This window comes from Carettochelys insculpta, chromosome 4 (genome assembly GCF_033958435.1).
Source record: "Carettochelys insculpta isolate YL-2023 chromosome 4, ASM3395843v1, whole genome shotgun sequence".
In the NCBI taxonomy this organism is placed as follows: domain Eukaryota; kingdom Metazoa; phylum Chordata; order Testudines; family Carettochelyidae; genus Carettochelys; species Carettochelys insculpta.
The window spans coordinates 111,100,212-111,125,138 of record NC_134140.1 but is presented as its reverse complement, the minus strand read 5'-3'; the positions used below and the strand labels follow the sequence as shown (position 1 = coordinate 111,125,138).

The following is a 24,927-nucleotide window of genomic DNA, read 5'->3' as shown; positions in this document are numbered from 1 at the left end:
ATGCCTTCCCATTTACGAGCAACTACACTGTGGCTAGCTGGAGCTTCAGCATCATTTCTCAGTGCTGTGACATGTTCAGATCATAAGGAAAAGGGATATGACAAAAAAAAAAAAAGGAAGGTGTCCTAGCCTCTAAACCAAATACATGAAAAAAGGCTATCAAAACAAAAAAGCAGTCCAGTAGCACTTTAAAGACTAACAAAATAATTTATTAGGTTGCGAGCTCTCGTGGGATAGACCCAGTTCTTCAGACTATAGCCATACCAGAACAGACTACTGTGAGCTTTCATGGGACAGTCTGTTCCAGTATGGCTATGATCTGAAGAAGTGGGTCTATCCCACGAGAGCTCACCACCTAATAAATTATTTTTTTAGTCTTTGAAGTGCTACTGGACTGCATTTTTTTTGGTAGAATATAGACTAACATGGCTATCTCTCTGTTACTATGAAAAAAGGCTCTATGTGATACAGCTGTCACCTGAAAACCCACAGCTAGTGATGAATCCAAGATGACTACACAACTACAAACCACACCAGCAAGCCCCTTAGACAGAAGGTGTGCTAACTTCACCTGTCCTTCCACGTAGTCACATTTTTATCCCATTAGCATCAGTTCTGCCTCATTCAGATTGAACCATTTTGGTCACTGGAAAAGCAAACAGTTAAGTATCTGATTTGGATGAAAAAAGAAAAAGTCATAGGTCTGAGACCCATCCTCACACTGATAAAGCTGCAAGCTGAGACATCTCACTCTTGCCCTAAACTAAGCTTCTGGGTTTCTGTAACACACAACAGGAGAAGGCAGAAACACACTGCTGCAATTTATCTGCTTCAGTGATTTTACCAGTCTAAGAACTTCCTTATCTCTCCATCAGTCAAAGGTAATCTTTAAGTCATGATGACCTCTGAAAACAATGAAAAGGGGAGGGCCATTTAGGTAGCAGCCCACTGATGCAAATAACAACTTGCCTCAATAATGCATACAGCCACTAGGAAAATGGTTCAATGGCTGACCAGCATAATTCCTCAGACATCTGAAACTCTATTGGACACACCCATCACTGCAGACAGAGCATTAAAACAGGTCCTATCCCAACTAAAGGATCAACCCTGACCTAAGAGTACTCAAGATATTTAGCCTCAGAACATAATTATTACCTTTACAATGATTGTGCAAGACTTGCACAAAGTTTGAGCCCCTGAATTCCAAGTGACCTCATTTCTGAGAGAGAACAAAGCCCTGGTAACCGCAGGATAGGTACAGCACAAGCACAGCGTAAAACAAAGACAACAAACTCTTAACTTCTTCTGAAGGGAAGACCCGCAGGAATGAGCGGCTATCTCAGGTACCACACCATTTTAAAGCAACCCTGCCAACCTGAAGCCTAGCAAATCTTAAAAATATATGTTAAAGGTTATTTCAGGGATTACACCTGCCTTGGAGTATCACAATCCAGTTTTGCAGCTACACAATTTTTTTTAACTATTTTTTTCCTTTGTGGCAGGGTTGGTCTCAGTGCTGGGTCCCAGCCCCTTGTTTGGCTCACAGTCTCACAGATAATTTGGGTACTGTGGTATGGGTCCCAAGTGCCTCGTTGCAGTTTGGATTTTTTCCCTTGGCTGAAAAGGTGCTGAGCTAGATGCCCCCGGTCTGCCTGGGTTGGATAAGTCCTCCCCAGCCACCGGCCACCCCATGTAGCCACCTAGGGGAAGGGGGCCCAAAGACTCCCTATGGGAACTCCCCATCTCCCCTGCTGTCTCTGGCATTCTTCTTCTCAGCTTTCTAACTCTCACACTTGCTCCTTATCTGTTATTGTCTCCTCACCTCACTCCAACTCCCTCTTCCTTCTTAAAGCAGTGAAGGCTTTTTCAAAGGTATTGGGGCAGACTCAAGTGAGACCAGCTGGCCCTAACTGATTTATAGCAGCCCCTTCTGGCTGCTTCCACAGGTCAGCTGCTCCTGTACGCCTCTGCTAATTAGCCAAGCCATCTCTGCTTAGTTTATAGCTGCCCATCTCCACTTCTAAACTAGACCTCAGCCTGACCCTGTCACACCTTCTCTGTTAAGGTGCAAAGACAGGACCAAAGCAAAACAAACTGCTGGATGAATGGCTATGGCAAGACAAACTACCACTAATGAAAGTAAGCACATAAAATATTTCTCTTTGCATTTCGTTCAGCATTAGTACGTGCTATTTCACAGGTCCATGTAAAAGCTTTCCACACAATATTTTTTAAGGTTGTGTTCCCTTAAAAGTTATCTTTTCTGCTCTGTTTTGTTAGAGTCCATTGTGAGAATGATTTTTAAATATGAATTACAAAAAGCTAAAATGAGACAACTAACTAATTTCATATGTGCAAAATTCTCAATTAGATGGGAGTCATGTTTCAAAACACTTCAATACACTGGGCATCTTCAGAATGCAAAGCTACACCTATCCAAAGACCATAAACAAAATAACTTCATGCAGCCAGTGAAAATTAGGGTTGTTGAAAGGAAATGACATTTGGAAGGTCCAGAAGCGAGTAAATTTTAAACTTTACAGCTCTCCCAGCTATTCATGAAGGTGATCATGTTATAAAAATCCTATTTTCTCACACAAGGTTCTCTGTGAGACACGTAATCTGAGGAAGTCTGGAGGTGGACATTAACCTTTCTGAAGCTTAGTGTGAGATACCTACATGCACAATCCCTAAGATATTTAGGTATCGACCATGGAAAATAAATAAATACATGCTCCCCTGCCTTATCTTTTGTGCATCAAAGTCAGACACATCTCTGTTGGCCATGCAATCAAAAGCGAAGTGCAAATATTTAAATCTGGGGCTGCACAGTTAGTACTCTAGGCCACATTTTTATATTACCAATTCCAAATTCTAGGGTCATCCTGTGCCTCATAGTTCACTTGCTGAAATGGATGGTTTGAGGACAGGTAAAGACACTTACCATGAATTTTCTGAGCTTCTTGGTCATCTACACTGATGGCAATAATCTTCCAATCTGTTTCACCTTCATCAATAAGAGCCAAAACACCAAGAACCTTTACCTGAATGATCTCACCAGGAGAGTGAACCTGAAAGCACAGCAGAACAATTGCTGTTTCAAAGGTACAGAAAAGCCTACACATTTACCACTTCTCTGTTTTCCTCTACCAAACCAAAAAGTTACACTCTTCTTTCAACTTTGCCAGAGTTTTACTTCCCGTCCCATGCCTACTTACCACTCTCCACTCTTCCCTCCTCTTTGATTCTCTCTTCTGTGCAGGAGCTCAAAAATTTCTTCTGGGAGAAAACCGACACATTCTAGAAGAATTCTCTTCCCTCCCTCTATATATACCCCGATCTGTGATTCAGAGGCACCTACTCCCACCTACCTATCCCTCCTGTTCCCATCACAACTCCTGAGCTCTTTTCTCACTCTCCCTTGGTTCCTTTCTCCCAGCCCTCAAATGTGCAACCATCTCCACACTCTATTCATCCTGGCTTCTCCAAATACAAGCTCATCTTTCACCTCTTCTTCTCCTTCAAGCTCCAGGACTGAGGTTTCCTTCTGCTGTATGAGTTTTCCTCTCCTCCAGATCCATCTCGGATCCCTTGTAATCTAAAATCACGTCCCTCCTCTTCATTTACTTAGGTCAGTAGTAATCATCTTGAGGAATAGTCCCGGGGGCATCTTCTGCAAACTCATCCTCCTGGATCTCTCTGCAATCTCTAGCACAGCCAATGATTGCTACCTCCCACCTCATGTGGGATTTCAGACTTTACCTCCCTCTCTGTTGTAAACAACTTACCACTCAAACAAACCTCCTCCTGCCAGCTCAGTCAACACTCCAGAAATGCTATACTGGACCCTCTTTCTTTTCTTCCATCTGTGGGTAGCCTCAACTATCACCCCTAAACAGGTAAGTCTCAAAAGTGCCTTTTTGCCTAACCTATCCCCTTCACTCCAATTTCACACGTTTGTTTTTCTGACTCAAGTTTCCTATATCTCCCACTGGCAACTCAAGCTCAAGAAGCAGAAGGTGGAAGGGAGCAGCTCTCGCCCTCTTTTCTATTGCCAGTAGGAACTGCATTGCCCTGGAGAGTTATTCTAGCCATAAAACCTGCTTTTTTATCTCCTCTCATCTCTCTCACCACCGTTTCACAGAGTTGAAGGCCAGAATGGACCACCAAGTCATTCGGTCTGACCTTCTGGGTATCACAGGCCACCACTATCCACACACAAAACCCAACAACTGAATGAGACCAAAGTGCTATAAGCCCACGAGAGACTTGATTGTGGCGTGCCATAGGCAGAGAATACAAGGGGCAAAGATACACCAATGCCCAACACCCCCACAATGGCAGTGAAATTATCAAGCACAATATGATCTTACAATCCTTGGCAAGCAAGCTGCATCTGCTCAGAGAGAGGAAGGTGAAACATACACAAACTCCCCAAGGTAGGTGCCAGTCCAAAACTTTGTTCTCAACCCCACATATGGCTGTCCAGGAGACCCTGAGCATGCCAACAAGAAATAGCCAGATAAGCACCTGAGAGAGACAATCATCGGTGCCTCCTCAGACCTCTGGCCTGCCCCATCCACTGCACCATCTCTAGTCATGGCCATCCATGGTGATTCAGAGGAAAAGATAAAAACACTTCTAGAATGTTCTGGGAGGTAGGGAGGGAATTCCTTTCCTGACCCTGCCAGGGGCCACCTGAAACCCTGAAGCATGAACTTTTAGAAACATAGGACAGAAACCACAAGTGATCCCCAGAGCTTTCCCCTCAACTCCAAACAGTTTAGCCTCTTCCCTCTGGTCAATAGCTTTCACCTTGCCCCTCCCCATTCTACCTAAAACACTGCTACAAAAATATTAAACTAACAGCGTTTATTAAAACAAACCTTTGTGCCTATTTCACACACATCAATGGGATCATTATCACCACAGCACCCTGTATCATTATCTTTATGATGTGGATCTTCCCAAGTCTGTTAAAGAATTGAGAAACAATAATTAAATTCCAGTCTCAATTCCTTAATTGGCCTTTAAATTACACAGATTAATAAAACAACAAAAGAGAAAGATACAATCTCTTCTTTTTATGGCAACAGGCATGCTTAGCTCAAAAAAGAGGACAGCTTTTATGAGCCTTGATATGACAGCTGCTAGAGTGCCAGTCCTTTAATATGAAGGTGTCCAGTTTTTAAGTCCTTCAGGTACAAAGGGCTGAATAAACATTGGATGTATTTCTAAAATATATGCTTAACATTTGTTTGTTGCTTTGTTTTTCTAATTAAAGGGGATTTTTTAAAACAATTACTTCCTCATTTAGAAAAAGTTTGTCAACAGTAGCTATTTTAAAGGGCATCATTTCTTGTCATTTTTATGCCCTCTGAAATAGGTAATCATTTCTATTTGGGGATCTTTCTTTTCCATGTTTGAAGTGCTCAATCTACTAGAAATGAAAGGACAAAAAGCACACACACTTCTTCCCACCCCCAAAAAATAAGGACTTAGGGAAGAAAAAAAAAAGCTGATGGTAAAAGTTCTTCTAAGGCACGCTCAAGTGTTTCCCCACTGGGTGCTCATGAGCAAACACCCAAATCCTTACCCACCACCAAATCTGGAATTTCACCCATTTTTTAAAAAACACAAAACATATATTTTAAATGAAATACGATCAAACAAATCTGAAGGTTCAAAATAAAATAAGTCAAGGTAACTACAGTTCAACTTAAAACCAAAAGTCCTTATATTTTTTCCTTTGTTAAAGATGCTAAGAAAGTCCAGCTGCTTTTTACACTGCCATATATTTCAGTGGCTTATATGATTTTTTAATTGAATTTTGTGTGAGGGGGGAAAATGTTTTTACTACAGGTTGAACCTCTCTTGTCCGGCACACTCTGATCCCACAGATATTGCTGGACCAAAGAGCCCAAGCCACAGAGGTTGCTCCAGGCAGGGAAGCCCTGAAATTGGGGGCACAGAGCGGATACCCAGGAGCCAGGAGCCCCCAATGGCTGGGGGGTGCAGAGCTGCCATTGCCCTTAAGTGGGGAGCCCCTGCAGCTGGGAGCACAGAGCAACCACCCCAGGGCCAGAAGTGTGGAGCTGCCCGGAGAAAGGAGCTCCACTGGCTGGAGCAGAGCAGCCCACAGTGGCCTGACCTCCATTGGTCCAACAAACTCCCTCCTTGGAGACAGCTCATGTCCCAGTGATGCCGGATGAGGGAGGTTTGACCCGTACTTAAGTACTTTGAGATGACAGCAAGATGACAGCATAATCCTGTCACAAAGTACAGGGAAGTAAAAGGTATAAATTCAAGGTTCCTTAAATACTTAACTCTTTCCTGAAAGAGCACACATATTTACACATGCATCCCAATTTCTGATCAAAATTTATCGACACAATAAAGCTCTGCATAAAAAATGTCCTTCTTGCAACTTATCTGCATTCAGGTAACACTCAGGATTTATATGGCAATTTATGCACAAGACAGGAAGTTTTCACGATTATAACAAAAATGTTACCTGAGGGAGGGCACCATAATTCCATATATAACCCTTGTGAGGGAAGATATTGGCCACATATCGAAGCTTGCCTCTCTTTATATCTTGTTTAATGGGATTCAATGGTTCCTTGGTGGCAATCTAAGCAGATTGTGAGAGAGAGAGAGTGAGAAAAGAATACTAAAATGCACAGCAATTAATTGCATTTTGGACAGCAGGGAGAGCATGCTTGAGGTTTGGAAAATATTAATGTGTGATAAGCCTCACTATCTCTCAAGGGTCATGTTCAAACACAGATTTGTTAGTAATGCTTTAAGGTTTGGTGTGAGGTATCCACGGAGGGAAAAAAAACTGGAGCCAAACAAGCAAAAGGCAAATCATTACAAGGAGCCTACCATGGTCAGATACAAATACTGAACGGGGATTTATGTTAGAAGCTCTGCACTTGATGGGCCAAATTTGGCAGTTACATAAATAGGAGCCCAAGCTGATCAGACAACAGGGACTTCTAGAATGATGGGAAAACTGCCATCTGCTTGCTCTACTCAACATTTATATGTTACACTTGTTTCGTTATGCACTCAGTGAGCACCAAATTGGGGCAAATCTGGAAGCAATTGAGATTAAATCAGTTAAATAATTGGCTCTCATTCTGAAATAAGAGGTGCCACGTAGACAGCTATTGCAGAATAGGTTATTCTAAGTGGAAAAGTCCGACTTCGCTACCTACAAATGTTTTCTGACCTATTTATGCTAAGCCATGACTTACAACACCATTTAAATCACCACTGAAATTGGCCCATAGACTTCCAAAGGAATTCTACCCATTTACATTAGTTCAGACCTGGACATTGTGCCTCTAATTATAGGGCTGCTTCTGGTATAAACACAAAAAAGTCTTCAAATGTTGTGAGAGACTGTGCAATTCTGGTTTCAGTCAGGATTTTACCCTGCCTTGGCCAGATCCTACCAGTGAAAAATTGAGTAACTCCACCAAGATAAGCAATGTTACTGTAGATCTACAGCTCTGATATAAATTAGCAGAATAATTTGGTCCCACCCCAGCCAGAGTGTCTTGGCTGAGAGGCTGCTGAAGGTGCAAAAAATGATAATGACCTCAAGGAAGGCCAACAGGAGATTATGTGAACAGTTGAAGCAGAGTATCAGACAGGAAATGTGGTCTAGTAAAATAGAGCAGGGAAGGCAAATTTCAGTACATTTATTTTAAAAAATTTTTAGATCAGGTAAGAAAGACTTCCTGATAAGTGGGGAGCAGTCCAGGAGTCCACAGAATAGATATAAGGGTGATCTATGTCTGGTTCTGGCTTCCTACTATGGTCTAATCTGAAAGACTGTTTCTGGGAGTCAGGAAAAAGATAGGAAGAAAGAAATCAGGCGAGCATTGATATAATCTCTGCCTGACTGATATTCTAAGAATTTCCATATCCTATCAACTATATGACTAGCTGGCATGGCAAAATAAAGGCAGCCATTTTCTTCTGTCTTGCAGGAAGTCAGAGGTGAAGAACCCATAAGGGTACCTGATTCTAATCGGATGGCTGTCTTCTCTATACTGCCAGAGGTCAAGTGAAGCAATAAAATACAGAGAAGTAACCCAGATTTAAAGTGAAGCCTTGAACTAATGTAATGAAATCAGAATGTTCAGCAAGCAGACTCAACCTTCCTTTCCCATGTCATCTTAAAACATAGGGTGATTATTTGCCAGAAGGAAAAAAAAATAGCAACAGTATTCCTAGAAGTATGCACCATGACAGCGAACTTAATTTAAAATCCAACCTTCAAAGTCATTTCTGTACCAAGAAAAAAAATTAAGCTCCAGACAGGGCACCAGCACAGGCTAGGCTATTAACAGCTTACCCGCCAAACTTTCATTGAATATTGGAGAAGGGAGCCCTGAAATTAATACGTTACCCAGGAAACAAACTAGTTCCTGTACAATCTAGGAATCGTTTTACCTACAATACAGATGAAGCATACCTAAGCCTCTGTATCATGACACAGCAGAGGAATAATTCAATAAGGCTCTGCTTTTAAAATTTCAAAAACTCATTTCCCAGGAAGAAAAAAATTCAAAAGTAACCAAGTGCCAACAGCTCTTCTTAGATGTAGGTGATGCATTTTGACTGCCAATACAGAGGGGTCAAGATTAGGAATGGCATACTACAATTTGTTCACTGCTAAAGTTCATGGAGGGATTAAATCTTATAAAGCAAAAGTTAAATAAGTTACTGTACTGGTGCAGTTGAGAAGAAAATTGAGTTCAGGACATCATCCTGCAATTTAACATTTTTAGGACTTGTTCTGCCATTCTTATTTATGTGGAGTAATACCTTACTCATCACCTTGAAAGCAATGGTGGTTTTGAGGAATAAGGCAATACTCTGTAAATAAGGGAAGCAAAAGTGGGTGCTCAGGTTTTTGTTTTTTTTTAACTTCAGAAAAAAAAATCAGCATGAATAACTGTAAAGGAACGTTTTAGTTGTAAGAATTTCACATAGGGATACAGCGGAATAAACCATTACCATAAATTCTGCAAATATCTGTATATATTGAATAAACCAAAGTGGTGGTTTAATTACCTCCATTTTAGCATTTGACCAGCGAGGCACTTCTACAACCATGTTAAACGCTACCTAAAAAGGAAAAAAAATGAAGCATTTAAAATAAAGTTGGTAATAAACAATTTTGGGATAAGTTATTTCTTCTGTATCTGACATCAATACCTGCCAGCAACACTGACAACTCAGGTGCTTAATTTTCCAGATGCACCTGTTTACAACAAGAAGATAAGGTAACTGCTAAGGAAGATTTACAAATTTCCAAGGTGCTTTTGCGTCTGGTCTCTGCTACATTTCTTCAATGTTCAATTTGCCTGTGGAATCCACGGCCACCAGATGCCACTGAAGCCTACAGCTTAGCAGGATTCAAAAAGGACTAGACAGCTTCTCCACAAAATGCATATTTAAAAAATAAACAGGAGTTTTGGAATCAATATAAACTCAGAACAAACTCAGAACCCCACGTATTTTAACCAGACAGTCTAGCACAGTGGTTCCCAACCTTTTCAGTAACATGGCACACTTCAATGAGACAAACAATTCCACGGCACAGCTGCTTTTTCCAACTGAATTCATTGCTGCTAAACGTCACATTTACTTACCTTTACTAGGGTTACAGACTTACTAGAGAGGTTTGCAGCACAGCAGTGCATGCAACAAACTAAACAAGGACCAAATGCATTTGTGTTTCAAATCCACCACAGAATACACCCTCTGAGACAGTGAGCACTGAGGTATTTTCAAGATCTGCTCAACGCCCTCCGAGGTATGATGAGTACATGAGTAACCTCTTCCCCGCCAGCCCACTGGAGCCAGGATGCCGCATTTAAACTATGTCCCAGCTCCCACCCTCCTCCTCTCTCCCTTGCCACAGCAGAGAGTGGGGGTGGGCTTCCCATCAGCTTGTTTAAGCTGGGAAGCAGCATTGCGGCTGCGTCCTGGAGTGAATGGGGTCCTGTGGGGTCAGCATTTGCCCTCACAGTGGCTCTGCAAAGAGTTACCGTGGTGTCACCAATTCCTCTTCCCCCACAACACCGACTGACACAGTTATGCCAACCCAACCCCTTGGCTAGACACCACTGTAACAACAGAAGGGCTTCTCTTGTCAACAGTTACTGGCCCTTGCAAAGGCGGATTACCTAAGGCTGCATCTTCACCTGCACAGTTTCTCCACTGGTAGTTTTGCCAGTGTTAGTAAAGTGCTAAAAAAATGTGCGGGTTTGTGTTCACATTGTTTTTCGCAGGCATCACAGCCTGTTTCCACATACAGTACTTGGATCACTGAAGAGAGGAACACATGGGGACAGCCACCCCACTATGCACTGCTTCTGTACACAAAGCAAAGCACTGGAGCATCCCCACCACCTGCCTACCTATACCCCCGACCTCTGCCTTGCCCCGCCCACCCTGCCCCCTTTTCCTCCTCCTTCCCTGCACACCTCTTTCCCCAGGCATGGTGCTCCACCCCCAGGGAGTGCAGCAGCAGTCCTGCCCTTCCCTTCCCCCAGGGCAGCACGATCACAAAACAGGAAGCGGTGCTGACGGGGGCGGGAGGATGGGGGTGGACTCCAGTAATGCGTGTGACCACCCTGTTGACCTCCACACCTTGTCCCTGTTACTCTGTGTGTGTGTGTGTGTGTGCGCGCGCGCGCATGCACGTGCTTGTCAGTCAGGAGGTGGAGAAAACCCCCTCCTCAGTGCCCCCATGATTGTGCACCGCACACCCTGCCTACTGTCTGCCTGCCTCCGTTTGCACTGTGGAAGGCAGCAGGCACATCCCACGACAATTTTTAAGTTTTCCGACCCAGAGCAGTGACGGCAGCAACTGTCAGAACAGAGCTCAAGGTGAGGGGCACATACCTGCTGGCAGGACTTCCAAGTTTCAAGAAGTGGCCACACCCACTCTGCACTCCAGCACAGCTCCAGAGGGCAATTAGACAGGTAAAAGCAATCAAGAGTTTTCACTGGCATATCGGCACGAAAGAGCTAAAAGACTCTTTGCGGGGTGGTTCCATTTTTGTACTGAAACACATCGGTTTCAATGCAACGAGGGTTTCAAGGGAAGAGGCTAGCAGTTCTTTATGCAAAAACCTGACTTTTTGCACTAAGCTGGCAAGTGAAGACATAGCCCCCTATGCCAACAGGAAGATGCTCTCCACGTAGTACGGTCTCCACTGAAATGCTACAGCAGTACGACAGCAGGATTTTACATGCAGACCTGCACAATCTCCAGATCTCACTGCTAATAACAAGGTTTGAATTGACCGTTTAGTATAAGTAGGTAAACACGGACTCCAAGGGACCAGTCAAAGTGAAAAGGCCTGTTAACATCCCTGGAGAGAGGGGACGGGGAGGGAGGATTGCTAGTGGGTGAGAGAGTTATAATGTACCACCAATCCAGAGTCTGTTCAGACCTGGATTTTTATTGTCTAGCAAAGGTAGGCATTTAAGCGCCCGGCCTCATCTCTTGAACGTGTTGTGCAGGTTTCCTCTGAGGATCAGGATGGATAAATCAGGTAAAACATGACCCCTTTGTGAACATTTTTCACTCACACGTGATGTGGTGTTTTTTGTCTTCTAATCATTTTCCTCTGTAATTTTGTTCGTTCTGTATAACTGAAATAAACCATGGAGCAATGGCAAAAATAAAAATATTCATTTATGGTGAGTTATAATCAATGACTTTTCTGCTTATATTATAGATGCATCAACATGCCACTCCTCTACTCAACAACAGACAAAGCACTCATTTAGAGAAACTACATGGCACATCCTACAACAGCATGGCTGTGCCATTGTAAGACACACTGTGTAAATGCTCCTTATCACTAGAAGAAAGTTCTCCCGGCGCCAAAATAAAGCTGCCCCCAATGAGTGGCAGCAGCCTGGGTGTCAGGAGTGGGGCTCCCACCAACAAAATGTTGTCCACACCAGCCCTTTTCATTATTAAAACATTGTTCAATGGGCCCACTCCAAAAATGCTAAGGCCAATTCTGGTGTGGAGCTCTAAAAGAAATGCCAGCTAGACCAAACAAATAATCACGTTAATTTTTCATAACTGCAACAGGAAGAGGACTTCTAAAGTCTTGCTGAAGTAATACAGACTAAACTTTCATTGACACCCGAATCTTATTTTTATTGTGAAGGACACTACGGGAAATTTAGCGGTATAAACATGTTGTAACTGAAAATTTTCCTGATTGCATCTGTTACTGTGGCATCTACAGAATATGGAAATTTTCAAAACACTTCAATTGATCAAAAACTACCAGAGGCCTGTAGTGAGTCAAAGAAGACTCGCAGGCCAAAACCTTATCTGTCGTAAACTGGAGTAGCACAACTAACTGCAGCTTATGCTCCAAAAACTCTGTTAGTCTATAAGGTGCCACAGGACTTCTTGCTGTTTTTGTGGATACAGACTAACACAGCTACTCATCTTATAGGTTTACTGAGGTATCATAGACAAGAATCTGACCCTCAGGATTTTTGATACTGGTTGAACAAAAATGGTCAAGAGCACTTACTACAGATTAATTCATATGGCCTAAAAATAAAAAAATTAAAAAAAAAGAAGGCCTCTTACAGCATGAGCTGCACAAGTTCCAGCTGCTACAGATGTTTACAAGAGTTGAAGAGTTTCATGCAGTCCCCTGTGTTTACAAATAGGAACTGTTTATGGGACAATCAATTTTTCCCAGGGATGAACCAAAGTCCTTGTATGTCCTTGGGTGCAGAGTTCCCAAGGAAATGGTTTAGTGGGGATCCAGGAGACATGCACAGGACCATTTGTCAGCTGGAGATGAAAAAGAAGAGAGAAAAGATTGCTCATTCCTCCCTCATATACTCTACGTGGTGTCTTCCTTTCCATCATTTTCCCCTCTTCTCTATTCTCCTCTCCCTGCTCTACCTAGATTTCACCCTAGGATCTTCCCAGAAACCCCTCTTATTCTCTCCATCACACAGACTCAGTCCTGCCGTTCTGCCCATGAAAATCTCTTGTTTCCACCATTCCTTATTGTTCCGCCACAATGCACTGCCAACAGATGACTGCATCCTGTACATGGTGACCTACCTGCCTGCCTGTAGACTCACCACTTGGAACAATGCTCAGTGGTTTGAACATTAGCCTCCTAAACCCAACGTTGTGAGTTCAATCCTTGAGGGGGCCATTTAGGAATCTGGGACAAATAGATTTGAAAGAAAAAAAAGGAAGGTGAGGGCAAGGGACTGGACTCAATGACCTTCTGAGGTCCCATCCAGCCCTATAAGAGGTGTATCTCCAAGGACTCCACATGGTGCTGACTTTCTTTGCTGTGTGTGAAGGCTACCTGAAGAGCAGGCAGTATGATAGACTTGGATGGAGGTGGTACTGGAGATGTGCACCCATACACCCCATCTACTAACAGTTGCACCTACTTTGCTAGGTGGAGGCTTTGTTGGAAACCCTTCCTTGGGGGCTTAGGACAAAAGAGGTATTTGTATGACAGACACGTAAGCTAGATCCTCTTGGTTCTCAGGGACACAAGGATTCTCCACTTATGTACAGAACTGAGACTGCACTGTTCATTCACATTAATACAGAGTGCAAACAAGACAGCATTTTACCTTATGCTGCATTAAATATACTGGGAGCTGAGAGGGAGAATCATTGGTGGAGAAAAGCAAAAGCATTACATTGTCTGGTTTCTAAGATGCAATATGCCAATTGAAAGGAAATACAAAATATTTAGAAGTATCCCTTAAATTACAATATTTTGTGTGTGACATACAAGACCAACCTATAGCAAGAGGAGCAGTTTCAGGAAGAGGAAACACGGCTGCACATGAAGAAACCTGTTTCTGGCTCCTTTCCTTGATCACCTCCCTACCAGCTGCCCTTTGGGTTGAAGCGTCCCTTCTCACAAACAACCCCCTCCTATCTGTAAATATCTTCTATGCCTCGTGAGCTGTTCACTTCCTTCCCCAGCCCTGCTGAGGTTCTGAACCTGTGACCAGTGGCTGTGGGGCAGGGATTACAACTATTTTGAATGGGGGAGGGGTGAAATTTGATTTTTGCCTGGGATTTTGAGAAATTGAGAGTTATAGGACTGCTGAAGAAATTTTCAAGGGATCCACCAATTTTGAGTAGAAGCAGAAGCAGAACACTGGGCAGCCAAGAATAAGGAAGAGAACAAAACAGATGGGAGGAGAAGGAGGAGATAAATGAGGGGGAAAGCAGGGCAGTTTTTCTGGAAAAAGTCTGCAGTCACTTTAGACCCTTGAACTGCAAAGTGCTTTTGGAAAATATAGTTTAAAAACAAAAGCATCCTGGAGCTGCTGATTCTCCTCACTTAAGCTTTGTTGTATGTCAGGGCAAAGATAGGAGACAGCAGCTACCCTTTCAACTGCTTCTCTTCTGTGACTATTTAATGCAGCTGCTGCTCATCCGTGAATTTACCAAGTCTCATTGTAGACCATACGTTCATAGCTGGTAGCCTGAACTGAAGTTCTGAGGGAGAGTGAACAGGGCCAGCCGCAGCCCAGTGCTTTCAGATACAGAAAAAAGGGATGAAAAGAAAGACTACCATGAAACATATGTAAGGAGATGCACTTACAACGGGGTAGTCATGTTAGGCTGTAGCTTCACAAAAAACAAGCAGTCCCATTGCACCTTAAAGACAAACAAAATTATTTATTAGGTAATGAGCTTTCATGGGTGCTTTAAGGCGCCACAAGACTGCCTACTAGAGACCTGTTCACAATGTGAGCTGAACTCCACTTGCTATGAGGTGTTGGCCAATGAAAAGTCAAACCAACAATCTCCAGCTTTATCTACAGACCAAATATTTTGGGCTGAAAGACAAGACTCTCTTGAGTTTTTCCAGTGTAAGTTAACAAAGCTACATGGCCCAAAAAGTGCAATGTCCACTCTGAAGCTGAAAGGCAGGCATGCCAGCTTGTGAGTCTCTGCACAGAAAATCAAAGGGGAGTGTAACAGCACCAGGGCAGAGTTTTTACTTCCAGCTGTACAATGAATTACAAATTTTTATCACTCACAGGTGCTTAAAAAAGTCCCACCGCCCTCAAAAAACAAGGCAAAAGTTTTGCTGTGACTAGTGGCAATATGAATGGTTCATTATCAGCAGGAACTCTGCTGCTCATAAGGGGTGTAAGTATTTTGTAAGCAACAGTGCCAACAAACAGCATTCACACTGCCAGACTTTTAGTGACACAACTGTACCCATAGAGCCATGTTGCTAAAAGCTGTGCAGTGCAGACAAAGTGACAAGATAAGCGGAAGTGCCACACTGGATGTGTCCAAGGGGATCACATGCATATGCACTGTTGGGAGGACCTGCACTCACCACCAGCACCAAGCCGCTTCTAGTGTATGCAGCGGCAGTCCTGCCTCTGCCCTGGAGCAGCAGGGCTCTGGATAGTGCTGCTCTCAGGACGCGTCACTCTGTCCATGGGACCTGCCCCCACACTTACTGAAAAAGGCAGATGAGGGCAGAGCAAGGGAATGGGTTAGGTGGGCAGAGGGAGAAGGTGGGGCATGAGTGGAGCAGGGGTGGGAGGGGCTATGTGTGAAGCACAGGTTGGGAGAGGTGTAGGGCATCAGCAGGGCAGGGTGGATCAGGAGCATGTGGCCAGTGCAACCCTCCTGCCCCACCAGAATCCCCACACTAGTCGCTACTGAAGACAAGCAAGTAACCGGATACGTTAAAGACAAACTGTCAAAAGATCAGGATCAAGAGGAATTTCTGCCATTGTAGCAAATGAAAATGTAGCAGGTATCTTCCTCAAGCCTGGAACAACTTCACCTTTGCAATTAAGCCTTATTAATTCACTGATGTGTCTCCCTTTGCAAATTCTCTCCCCTAGGTCAGATATTAGTCCAAAGGCTGAGTGCAACATGACTTCCTTTGTTCTCAGACTTTACTAACCTGCACAACTGCAAGGTGTAGTTTTTTCAAATATTGTATTGAGAAGTGTCCTACAGTAAGAGCACTGACATGCAGGCTTTGTCTATAACTACAAGGTTTTGTCACCAAATACTCTCTTTTGGCAACAAAACAATGAGAGCATCTGCACTGAGCTGAGACTTGTCAGGAAAAATGTCCGGTTGTGGTGACCAAAAACTTCCACCCCTTAACAAAAGACACTTTTTTTTCCCCCACTCCTTTCATGGTTGACAAAGAGCTAGCATTGATAATGGGGTCTATGGTGTGGACATGATATGTCAGCATATCATGGTGATTCTTATTTTGTCAACTTTTGGTTTTTTTTGACAAAACTTGGCAGTGTAGACTAAGCTGCAGTCTCCACAGATGATGCACAAACAAATAATGACTGCAAGGCATAGAGGCCGCATTATGCATATCTGCTTTGTTGCCCCCATGGGATCCTTGTACAGATCAGGAGGCCCTAAAGACAAGGAAATCGCCAGCACATTTGAAAAAACATTAAGGATGCTGCTGGGAAGTCAGTTAATTTCTTCAGAGCTTGTCCCGTGAACCCTAATCTTTTTGCTGTGCTGAGTGATCAATGCTACCAAACTCCGCCCTTATATTGGTGTATCTTGGCTTTACCACGAGAAAGCCCTGGCACACCTTTTTTTGAACTCTCTCCCGAAGTGCCAGTCTGTCAAACCACTCACTTGCTTTGCCTGTGTGTTTTAATAATCTCTTTTATGGCAAAGCCGGCTGGCCTGTTTACCCGAAGTTTTCACTTAACAGAGGGAACCTAGCTTGAGTTTGCAAGGACAATCTGGGATGCTATCTAACACGGACAACGTGTGGGACTCTGCAAATAAATGAGGGTAATTTTGACATGCCTGGATAATTCCCTCACTGAAACCAATAAACATCTTCCCATTTCAAGTAAAATTATGTATTGAAGAACACATCACTGATCTGAAAACATAATCTGTGAATAAAACACCAAAGACACATACAATGATGTGTGGATTTGAAGCCTTTTCACTGCAGCAGCAACCATTTCAGATTTACCTTAAAAAAAAAAAAAAAAAAGAAGAAGAAGAAGAACTATGGCCTCTTGGAACTTACCTGAAATGTAACACTAAGAACATGTCTATACTGCAATCAGACATTCTCAGCAGGCCCAGGCCAGCTAACTCCTCACAGGGTCCTAGTGCCCAGGCTCCAGCCAAAGCTGAAATGACTACATCCCAATTAAATATCCTCTTACCTAAAGCCCTGAGAGCCTGATTCACCTGGCACAGGGCAGCCTGGGGTTAAATGCAGTGCAGCTATAACTCTGAAACCCACAGAGCTAACGTCTCACAGAATTCTGTTTGCAATTAAAGGAAGAACATCCAGCATTCACAGATGGAGATTTGAAACTTTTGATGCTTTTCACATCCACTCATCTGGGCAAGAGTGAATTTTCAGTGCTTGTCATGCTTAAAACAAAGAACACATTCACGTTACAAGATAATAATGATCTGAGACTAAAGGTAATTATGAACTCCCCTAACATGTGGAAAGCAGCCAGACCCAGCTCATTAAGTAGTTCAAACATATAAATAGCTTCTATTCTTTTTTCCATGGAAGCAAGCACAGTAGTTGAAATTTGAGGGTAAATCAGAGTTTGGAAATGGAGGTGGTCCAAGATATGGCCTCATTACTTAAAGATGCCTTGGATAGGTTAAATCACAGAATCACACTACTGCCTCCTGGGGCACCAGTCTACCTGCCCTCTCAGGCACCCCACCACCTTGTCCTGCTGGGCCAGAAGCTGTGATCTTCCCCCAGCAAAGGTACAGAGTTTGTGTACCAGATCCCAACAGAGTAACACAAACACTGAATCAGGTCAGCTCTGGGAAGACTCAGTTATAGGGACTTGCCAGAACCCAAGAGCACAGCCCTCAAAAGGGTCCAAACTCCCAAACAAATCCATCTTCCTCTGTATATAGCCAAAGCCCAGTTATTCAACATTTGGGTAACTGGAACATTTGGTTAACCAGCACACACAGCAGGGGCCAGCTGTAGCAGGGCCAGTGTCCCACTCCCCAGGTGGGGCAGGAAGGGTGTGGAGAAGCCAGGGATGCTGGATAATAAAGTTTGTACTGGAATAGCTTTACACAGAGCAAGCCCATAAAGATGTTTGCCTCTTTTATAAATAAAAGGGAGATATGCCCAGTGTCATTCCCCTCCCGGGTAACAATTATATACACTGGCTTTGATAATAAACAGAAGTGTTTTTATTGTGTATAAAAAGTAGAATTTAAGTGACTGCATGTGAAAAAGGCAAATCAAAGCAAGATAAAACAAACAAAACACACCAGCTAAGCCTATACACTAAGGGACACTGTTACAAATATATTTCTCACCCTAGTCCATATTCCAGATAAAATCCTGCAAAGCTGGAATTGATCTTTTCTCTGGCCTGGGTCTAAAGCTTCTTGCGCATTCATAATTTTTTGTTTTCAGGTTTCTTCAAGTGTATCTTCATAGGGTGGGCAAGGCGGGTTCAAAAGCCAGCTGAAGACCTTCACAGATTGCAAAATTCTCTTTGTTTCATCCTCCACATCCCAATGGAAAAATACCAAATTCAAGGATTCCAACACCAGTTGGCATGGTCACGCGGCTTAGAGGACAAACAAAACTATTTACAGTAAACCATTGATTTATGCAGGGGTTGCATTCCTATAACCCCCACATAATTTGAAATTCCATGCAAGTCAAGGGGAGATGAGACCCAGGCTGCAGCCCAGTTCCCAGCTCCCCTGGGATTGCCCACCAGGGATGGTCAGTTTCCTGGCTGCCAGAGTGGCAGGGAACCAGGAACCAGAGGATGGCCTGGTTCCCATCTCCCCTCAGCTTGGGGACCCAGGAAACTGACCAGCACATGTGCTGGTCAGTTTCCTGGGTCCTGCAAGTGGCAGAGACCCAGGAACCAGGCTGCCACTTGGTTCCCAGCTTCATGCCATTTAGGGGACCCAGGAAACTGACCAGCCATGAGCAGCAGCCTTGGTCAGTTTTCTGTCTCCAGCCAGTGAAGGGAAGCCAAGAACCAGAGGCAGCCTGGCTCCCAGCTCCCCTCCACTCCTTGGAGCCAGAAGACTAACCATGGCTGCTGCCCTGCTCAGTTTTCCTACTCTGCAAGTGGAGGGGAGCTGGGCGCCAGGCTGCTGGCTGGTTCCCAGCTACTGGCCACTCCAGGACCAGGAAACTGCTTCTGTCAGGAGCAGCAAGAGTCAGGCTGCTGCGCCTGATAGGAGCAGTTTCTCTGCTTCTGTCAGGGACGGCAGTCTTACTCGTGGCTACCACTCCTGTTGGGATGGCAGTCGTGTTAACCCGAGACTCGCGCGACTTGGATGCACGTATCTCGAGGGTTTACTGTACAGATCATTGTCTTGAATACGGGACAGGCAAGTCCTTTAATATTACTAAGGTCTTTCATTAGAACTTCTAGATTAATAAGCAGGTTTAGATGTCATATTTTTAACTTACGTACAACAATACATGCACGCAAATAGAGTACACAAAGGCTCTCAAGTTATTCATATTCAAAAACATATTTCCATAAAAATACAGGAGTGAAGTGTCACAATGCCCCATACCAGTAAAGACCTGGGAAACCCTTTTATTGGAACTAACCAAAGAAAAGGAGCTTTCAAACTGCTATATACTGCAATGAAGAACTGAATTAAAGTATATCAAAAGACAGACCAATATTTTGTAGCTCACTTTTCAATATCACAAGTGCTAAGAACACAATGACTCCAAGATCTCTCTCGTCAGAGTGGCTCAAATATATAAGCATTTGAAATACGATTGCTCAGAGAGATATAGCCTAATATTTGATGGTTACTCCTAACTGATTTCTGTGCCTAAATAGGTATTCCAAATCCCATCTTTAAGAATCCATGTTTTAAAATCTGATCCTTCAAATGTGACTGGTTTCTTTCACAGTCTACTCACTACTTAGTGGGGGCATGGAATAATTTTAATTTCTAAGGCAACCTTTTCTAAAGAATGTACAATTTAAAAGAAGTTTCTTTCACAAACATTTACACAAACCAAACTCGGGTATTGGTTCTCTCTATATAACCAGCAGCAACACTCAGCACATGCAAAAGGCACTTTCCTCTCTTGTGTACATCCCAAGAAAAGCACAGCCTTCAGTCCAAGACACAGCTGGAAAGTCTAGGTTTTGGTCCACAACATTTAATATCATTTTAACACAGTGTTTTCCAACCTATGCTCCACAGACCAGGTCTGAGATTTTGAAAGAGGTCTTCACCTCCATTCAAAATTGTTTAGGGTCTGCAGTGAAAAAAGCTTGAAAACCACGGTTTTAACAGAAAAGATTTATAACTGTTTTTATATTACTCCACACTCAGAGCACATAGTGAGTATTTTACTAAAGTTTACTTGATTAGGCTTCTAAATGTAATAGGAAAAATATACTATCAACTGCACACCTGTCAGAAGAAAGCTTCTATTGAAAACAGTTTGTCTTTTTAGAACATTTTGATGAATTAAAAAAAAATGATGTTTTTTGCCAATTTGAACAGGAGACTATTAAAATTTGTTTGCATTCCATCATTGCATGGCATTTGTGTTTGAAGGTTTACTAGTAGTATTCGGTAAAAGATACATGGTACTGAACAGCTCCCATTTTGTCCTCCATGACTGAAAGCCCCATACTAATGTGTCCATTACGACTAGGACATAGTAAAACTACATTTAATGAAAAATAATTTCCAACTGTACCTCCTTTCCATTAGTTTTTGATCTCTTGGCGGGAACCTCCTTATCCTATACAGTAAAAGAAAAATTTACATTTAGAAAGCTCACTTACAGGAGCTGAATCCAAAATACATTCATGTTAGAGAAAAGAATACTACTGTGTTCTGTATAAATAATTACTACCCTGTAGATTCTACACATACTACACTTCAAATTTTTAAAAGGCCTTGAAGAAAACTACTCATGACCAGGAAGTTAGTCCTTAAAAATATAGCATGGGGTGCCTAAGCCATCATTTTTCTCTATAACTGCAACTTTCATTTTAAAATCATTTAAATTTCCTAAAGGTTGTAAGGAGAACAGGTCATTAGGTCATAGGTCCATGTGGAGTACAAGGGTTAAGTAGCAGTAGTAATGGTTGTAAGACTACAACCTTGCAAATGTGAGCTGATGCATTTACATCTTCCAGAATCAGAAAGGGACAAATCTAGTCTTCCACAGCTTTGCCAAGCACCAGCTGAGCGACATGAAGCCTGGTCAGTTTCAGTGCAGCTTTACAGATCCCTGTAGACTGCCACAAAACTGTTATGAACTAGGTCAGTTTCACCCTGCTGCCTGCAAAGGCAGTGAACTGCTTTATAAACAGCAGCTGGCACTGGAGTTATTCACAAGTGAGAAGAACCCAAAGGCAGAGACGGGAAGAGAGGAAAGTAGCAGAGACCTTTTCCTTCCCCAGGCCCTTTGCAGTATCTAGGAGGCTGGGAGAGGGAGCACAGCAGTGGAGACTCAGGTCTCTCCCAGCTGCCTGGAGGCTCTAGAGGGACAGAAGAAATTTCTTCCCCGTCCAACAGCCGGAATGGGAGAAGCTTCCAGTTTATCAGACATCTGCTTGCCAGGGGCTAGTTTTAAAACAGACTGAAAAGAGAATGCAGAGACAGCATTCTAGTAGAACGTTCGGCTCCTGCCTCCCTCTCAGGAGCTAAGGACAGTTAGAGGTTCTAGTAAAATTATGGGCCCCAGACCATCAACTTCTCACTATCAGGTTTAGACCTCCCGCACAAAGGCCTCAGGTACACTTTTTAAGTCCTGGTTATAAATGATTAAACAGAACAATACTGAGGCAAGCATGTATCTGTTTAGGAAAATCCACCATGGGCACCTAACAGACCTACAGAGATTTTCCTCAGTGTTCCATCCTGCAAAACAACCAAACCGTGGAGGCAACAAACATTTTTTAAAAAGTTTTAAAAAAGGCTGAAAACTTCCCAAGCTGTTTGTGAAGCTACGATGCCATAATAAGCAAACCTCTTCTCAGACTAAACTACAGGTCGGCAGTTCTCAACAGATGACGTATAAAACAGGCATTTCACTGTAGCAATAATGAAACACCAGGGAACGTGGCTAACAATACATGAAAGCGCTTGGCTGCACCTCATTCCTTGTAATTCTCAAAAGGTATGATTACCCATCCCTCTCTTGGGCATTGCTGATGCCTTCAAATTATAACACGACTTACAGGGATAAAAAAATATATATCATTCACATGAACATATATTAAATAAACCTCTTCTAGAAAAGACATACTTTTATTTACAGAGGTAGGAAAAGAGCAATTTACATGGGTTTGATGAAACGAAAAGGTATTTAAGAATAGTAACAGTAGAAACTGTACTCTAGACTAGCACACACAGCCACAGAATTTCAACAGCAAAGGTAATTAACAACTGGAACTCCTCACCAAAAATAAGACAGATTTATCATGCATGTGGCGTCTTTACATCAAAACTGTTACCTTTCTAAAAGACACACTAGTTCCAGAACAAATTGTTGATCTCAATGCAGGAATTACTGGATGGAATTCTATGGTCAGACTAGATCATAAAGTTCCCTTCTGGTCCTAATAAAATGTGAATGTATTGTAGTAATCCTAAAAATAAAACAAGATTTCTATTTTTTTAAAAAAAAATTAATCAGTGTTTGACCATTAGAGAATACACCGTCCATCATTTCAAGAAATAACTGTATTAGATTCAAACACATACCTCTTTAGATCCAGCAAACAGAGGAATGTCATGAAATGGGGAAATATATTTACCCTCTCCATTCTCTGTGAGATGAAAAAAACACATTACAAATCCAAACCAAACATACTGAAAGATGTCCACACTACTGATGAATACATTCCTACTGCTTTCATCATCACAGACTGATGAGGACCTATGAATATTTTATATTGAAACATTGTTTTGCCAGGGATTTATGTTGTAACAAGGACCTTTCTGGAGTCAAGCTCCAAATTTTACAATAAAATGGTCAATTTAAGGGACAAACCAAAAATCACACTTTCCAGCTTTGACAGCTATTCTTATACCCTTCTTTCCTCTCCTCAACTTCCTTTGAGCCCAACTGGCAAAATGAACAAAGCAAAGATGTTGATAACTTTGAATTTTTTCATACAAACTAATGGAGAGGAAACATGATAAGAAACGTAGCCCACGTCTACATGAGCAATGAATTTTGAAAATATTTTGAAAGTGGCCCTGCCTTCCAAACAACACTGTGTAGCATCTACACATGTAATGTCTTACTTTGAAACTGATTTCGAGGGAACACAGCCCACCTTTCGAAGTCATTCTTCCAGTCCCGTATTAGGAGGAGCGCCCTTTTTCGAAGTCAAATTTTGAAAGAGTATGCATGTAGACGTTTCATGGTCCTCTCTTTTGAAAGAGCAGGTCCATCATGGCACCACCCAGCAGAAAAGCAGAGACGCCCTGGCCAGTCCAAGCAGGGCTATATGGTTTCTGACAACAGCATTTACAGATATAGGGACCCAGAAACCCAGTGGCATGAAGATGAGAGTGTGCTGGCAGCAGAGAGAGTATGAGCTCCCAGCAGCTTGCCCTCCACAGCCACTAACGGGTCCCCAAGCCCCTGCATACCAGTTATGGCCAGCAGCCAGGAGCCCCATGCTCCCCCGGGTTCCACAGTAAGTCTAGCCCGGGCACCCAGGAGTCAAGCCAGGGCTCCAAAAAAGGAGTCCTTCCTGGAAGGAGGCTAAACGAAAGGACCTTCTCGGACTTTGGGGGTCCTCCTGCAAACTGGGGTCTGGTGCCAGACTGCTGCCGCATTCGTGCAGCTCTCCAACAGCCTCACAACCCAGGGGCACTGCAGCCACACTCCAGACCAAGTAACAGCAACGAAGGGTCCTGTGGCACCTTATAGACTAACAGAAAAGTTTTGAGCATGAGCTTTCGTGAGCACAGACTCACTTCATCATAGATGGACCAGCATCTGATGAAGTGAGTCTGTGCTCACGAAAGCTCATGCTCAAACTTTTCTGTTAGCCTATAAGGTGCCACAGGACCCTTCATTGCTGTTACAGATCCAGACTAACACGGCTACCCCTCCGATACTTGACTCCAGACCAAGTGCAGCCTAAAGTCACAGAACACTGGCAAGCGTACTGCAGCACCTGGAATGCACTCAGCTGATAGGAGGCACCGGCCATCCTGTGCCCCCACTCTGAGGAGCTGGACCACCTCCTTGGCCCAACGCTGGTGGCGCCCCCAGAGCACATCACAGACACAGCCAACCCGCAGCCAGACACAGAGCAGAAGCCAGAGCCAAGCACTGATGAGGAGACAGGACCCTCGTGAGCCACGAACCCACACCTGAGGGACCAGGAGACTGAGACTGGCAACGATGAGGGATCCAGTGATGGGCCCCTCATCATCACCTCCAGGTCGCCCAGCCAGGCTTCCCCCAAGTTCATGGAGTAACCAGCAGGTACGTACCAGGTGTTCTGGATGCCTCAGGGTCTGGGGAGTGGGAGCCTGTCCCTGCCACAGCCGGCAAGAGGTCACTCACATTCATGGAACTCAACACCCGGCCCCCTGCGCAGTCCCACATTCCGCACACCCAGGAAGGGAATGGGAGGGGTGACCCAGCATTAGCTAAACCATGCAGGGGCCCCTCTGCACCTGGACCATCAGACACTGGGGGGAGGCAGGGTGGACGCCATGGAAGCAGGGGTCCCAGCAGGATGCAGGACTTACGGGCGTCCCCTTGTCCCCTTCTGTCTCCCCAGGTCCACCATCCTGGGACCGGCCAAGCCTCACCCCAGGCCAGAGCACAGGAGTGGTGTGCCAGCAGG

At 43.6% G+C, this 24,927-nt stretch overlaps 1 protein-coding gene across 3 annotated transcripts in view; it reads right to left on the bottom strand.

The window, feature by feature from the left end:
• PPA2 (inorganic pyrophosphatase 2) overlaps nt 1-24,927 on the bottom strand; it is a 64,077-nt gene that overhangs the window by 33,015 nt on the left and 6,135 nt on the right. For 2 of the 3 annotated variants that reach the window (XM_074993486.1, XM_074993488.1), the window contains exons 2-7: nt 22,817-22,881; nt 20,799-20,843; nt 9,097-9,150; nt 6,518-6,637; nt 4,890-4,976; nt 2,948-3,074 (exon numbers count right to left, since the gene is read on the bottom strand). In XM_074993486.1, coding sequence (XP_074849587.1) covers nt 2,948-3,074; nt 4,890-4,976; nt 6,518-6,637; nt 9,097-9,150; nt 20,799-20,843; nt 22,817-22,881 — 498 coding nt within the window. The remainder of the gene's footprint in view (nt 1-2,947; nt 3,075-4,889; nt 4,977-6,517; nt 6,638-9,096; nt 9,151-20,798; nt 20,844-22,816; nt 22,882-24,927) is intronic. The other variant, XM_074993487.1, reaches the window with a different exon arrangement.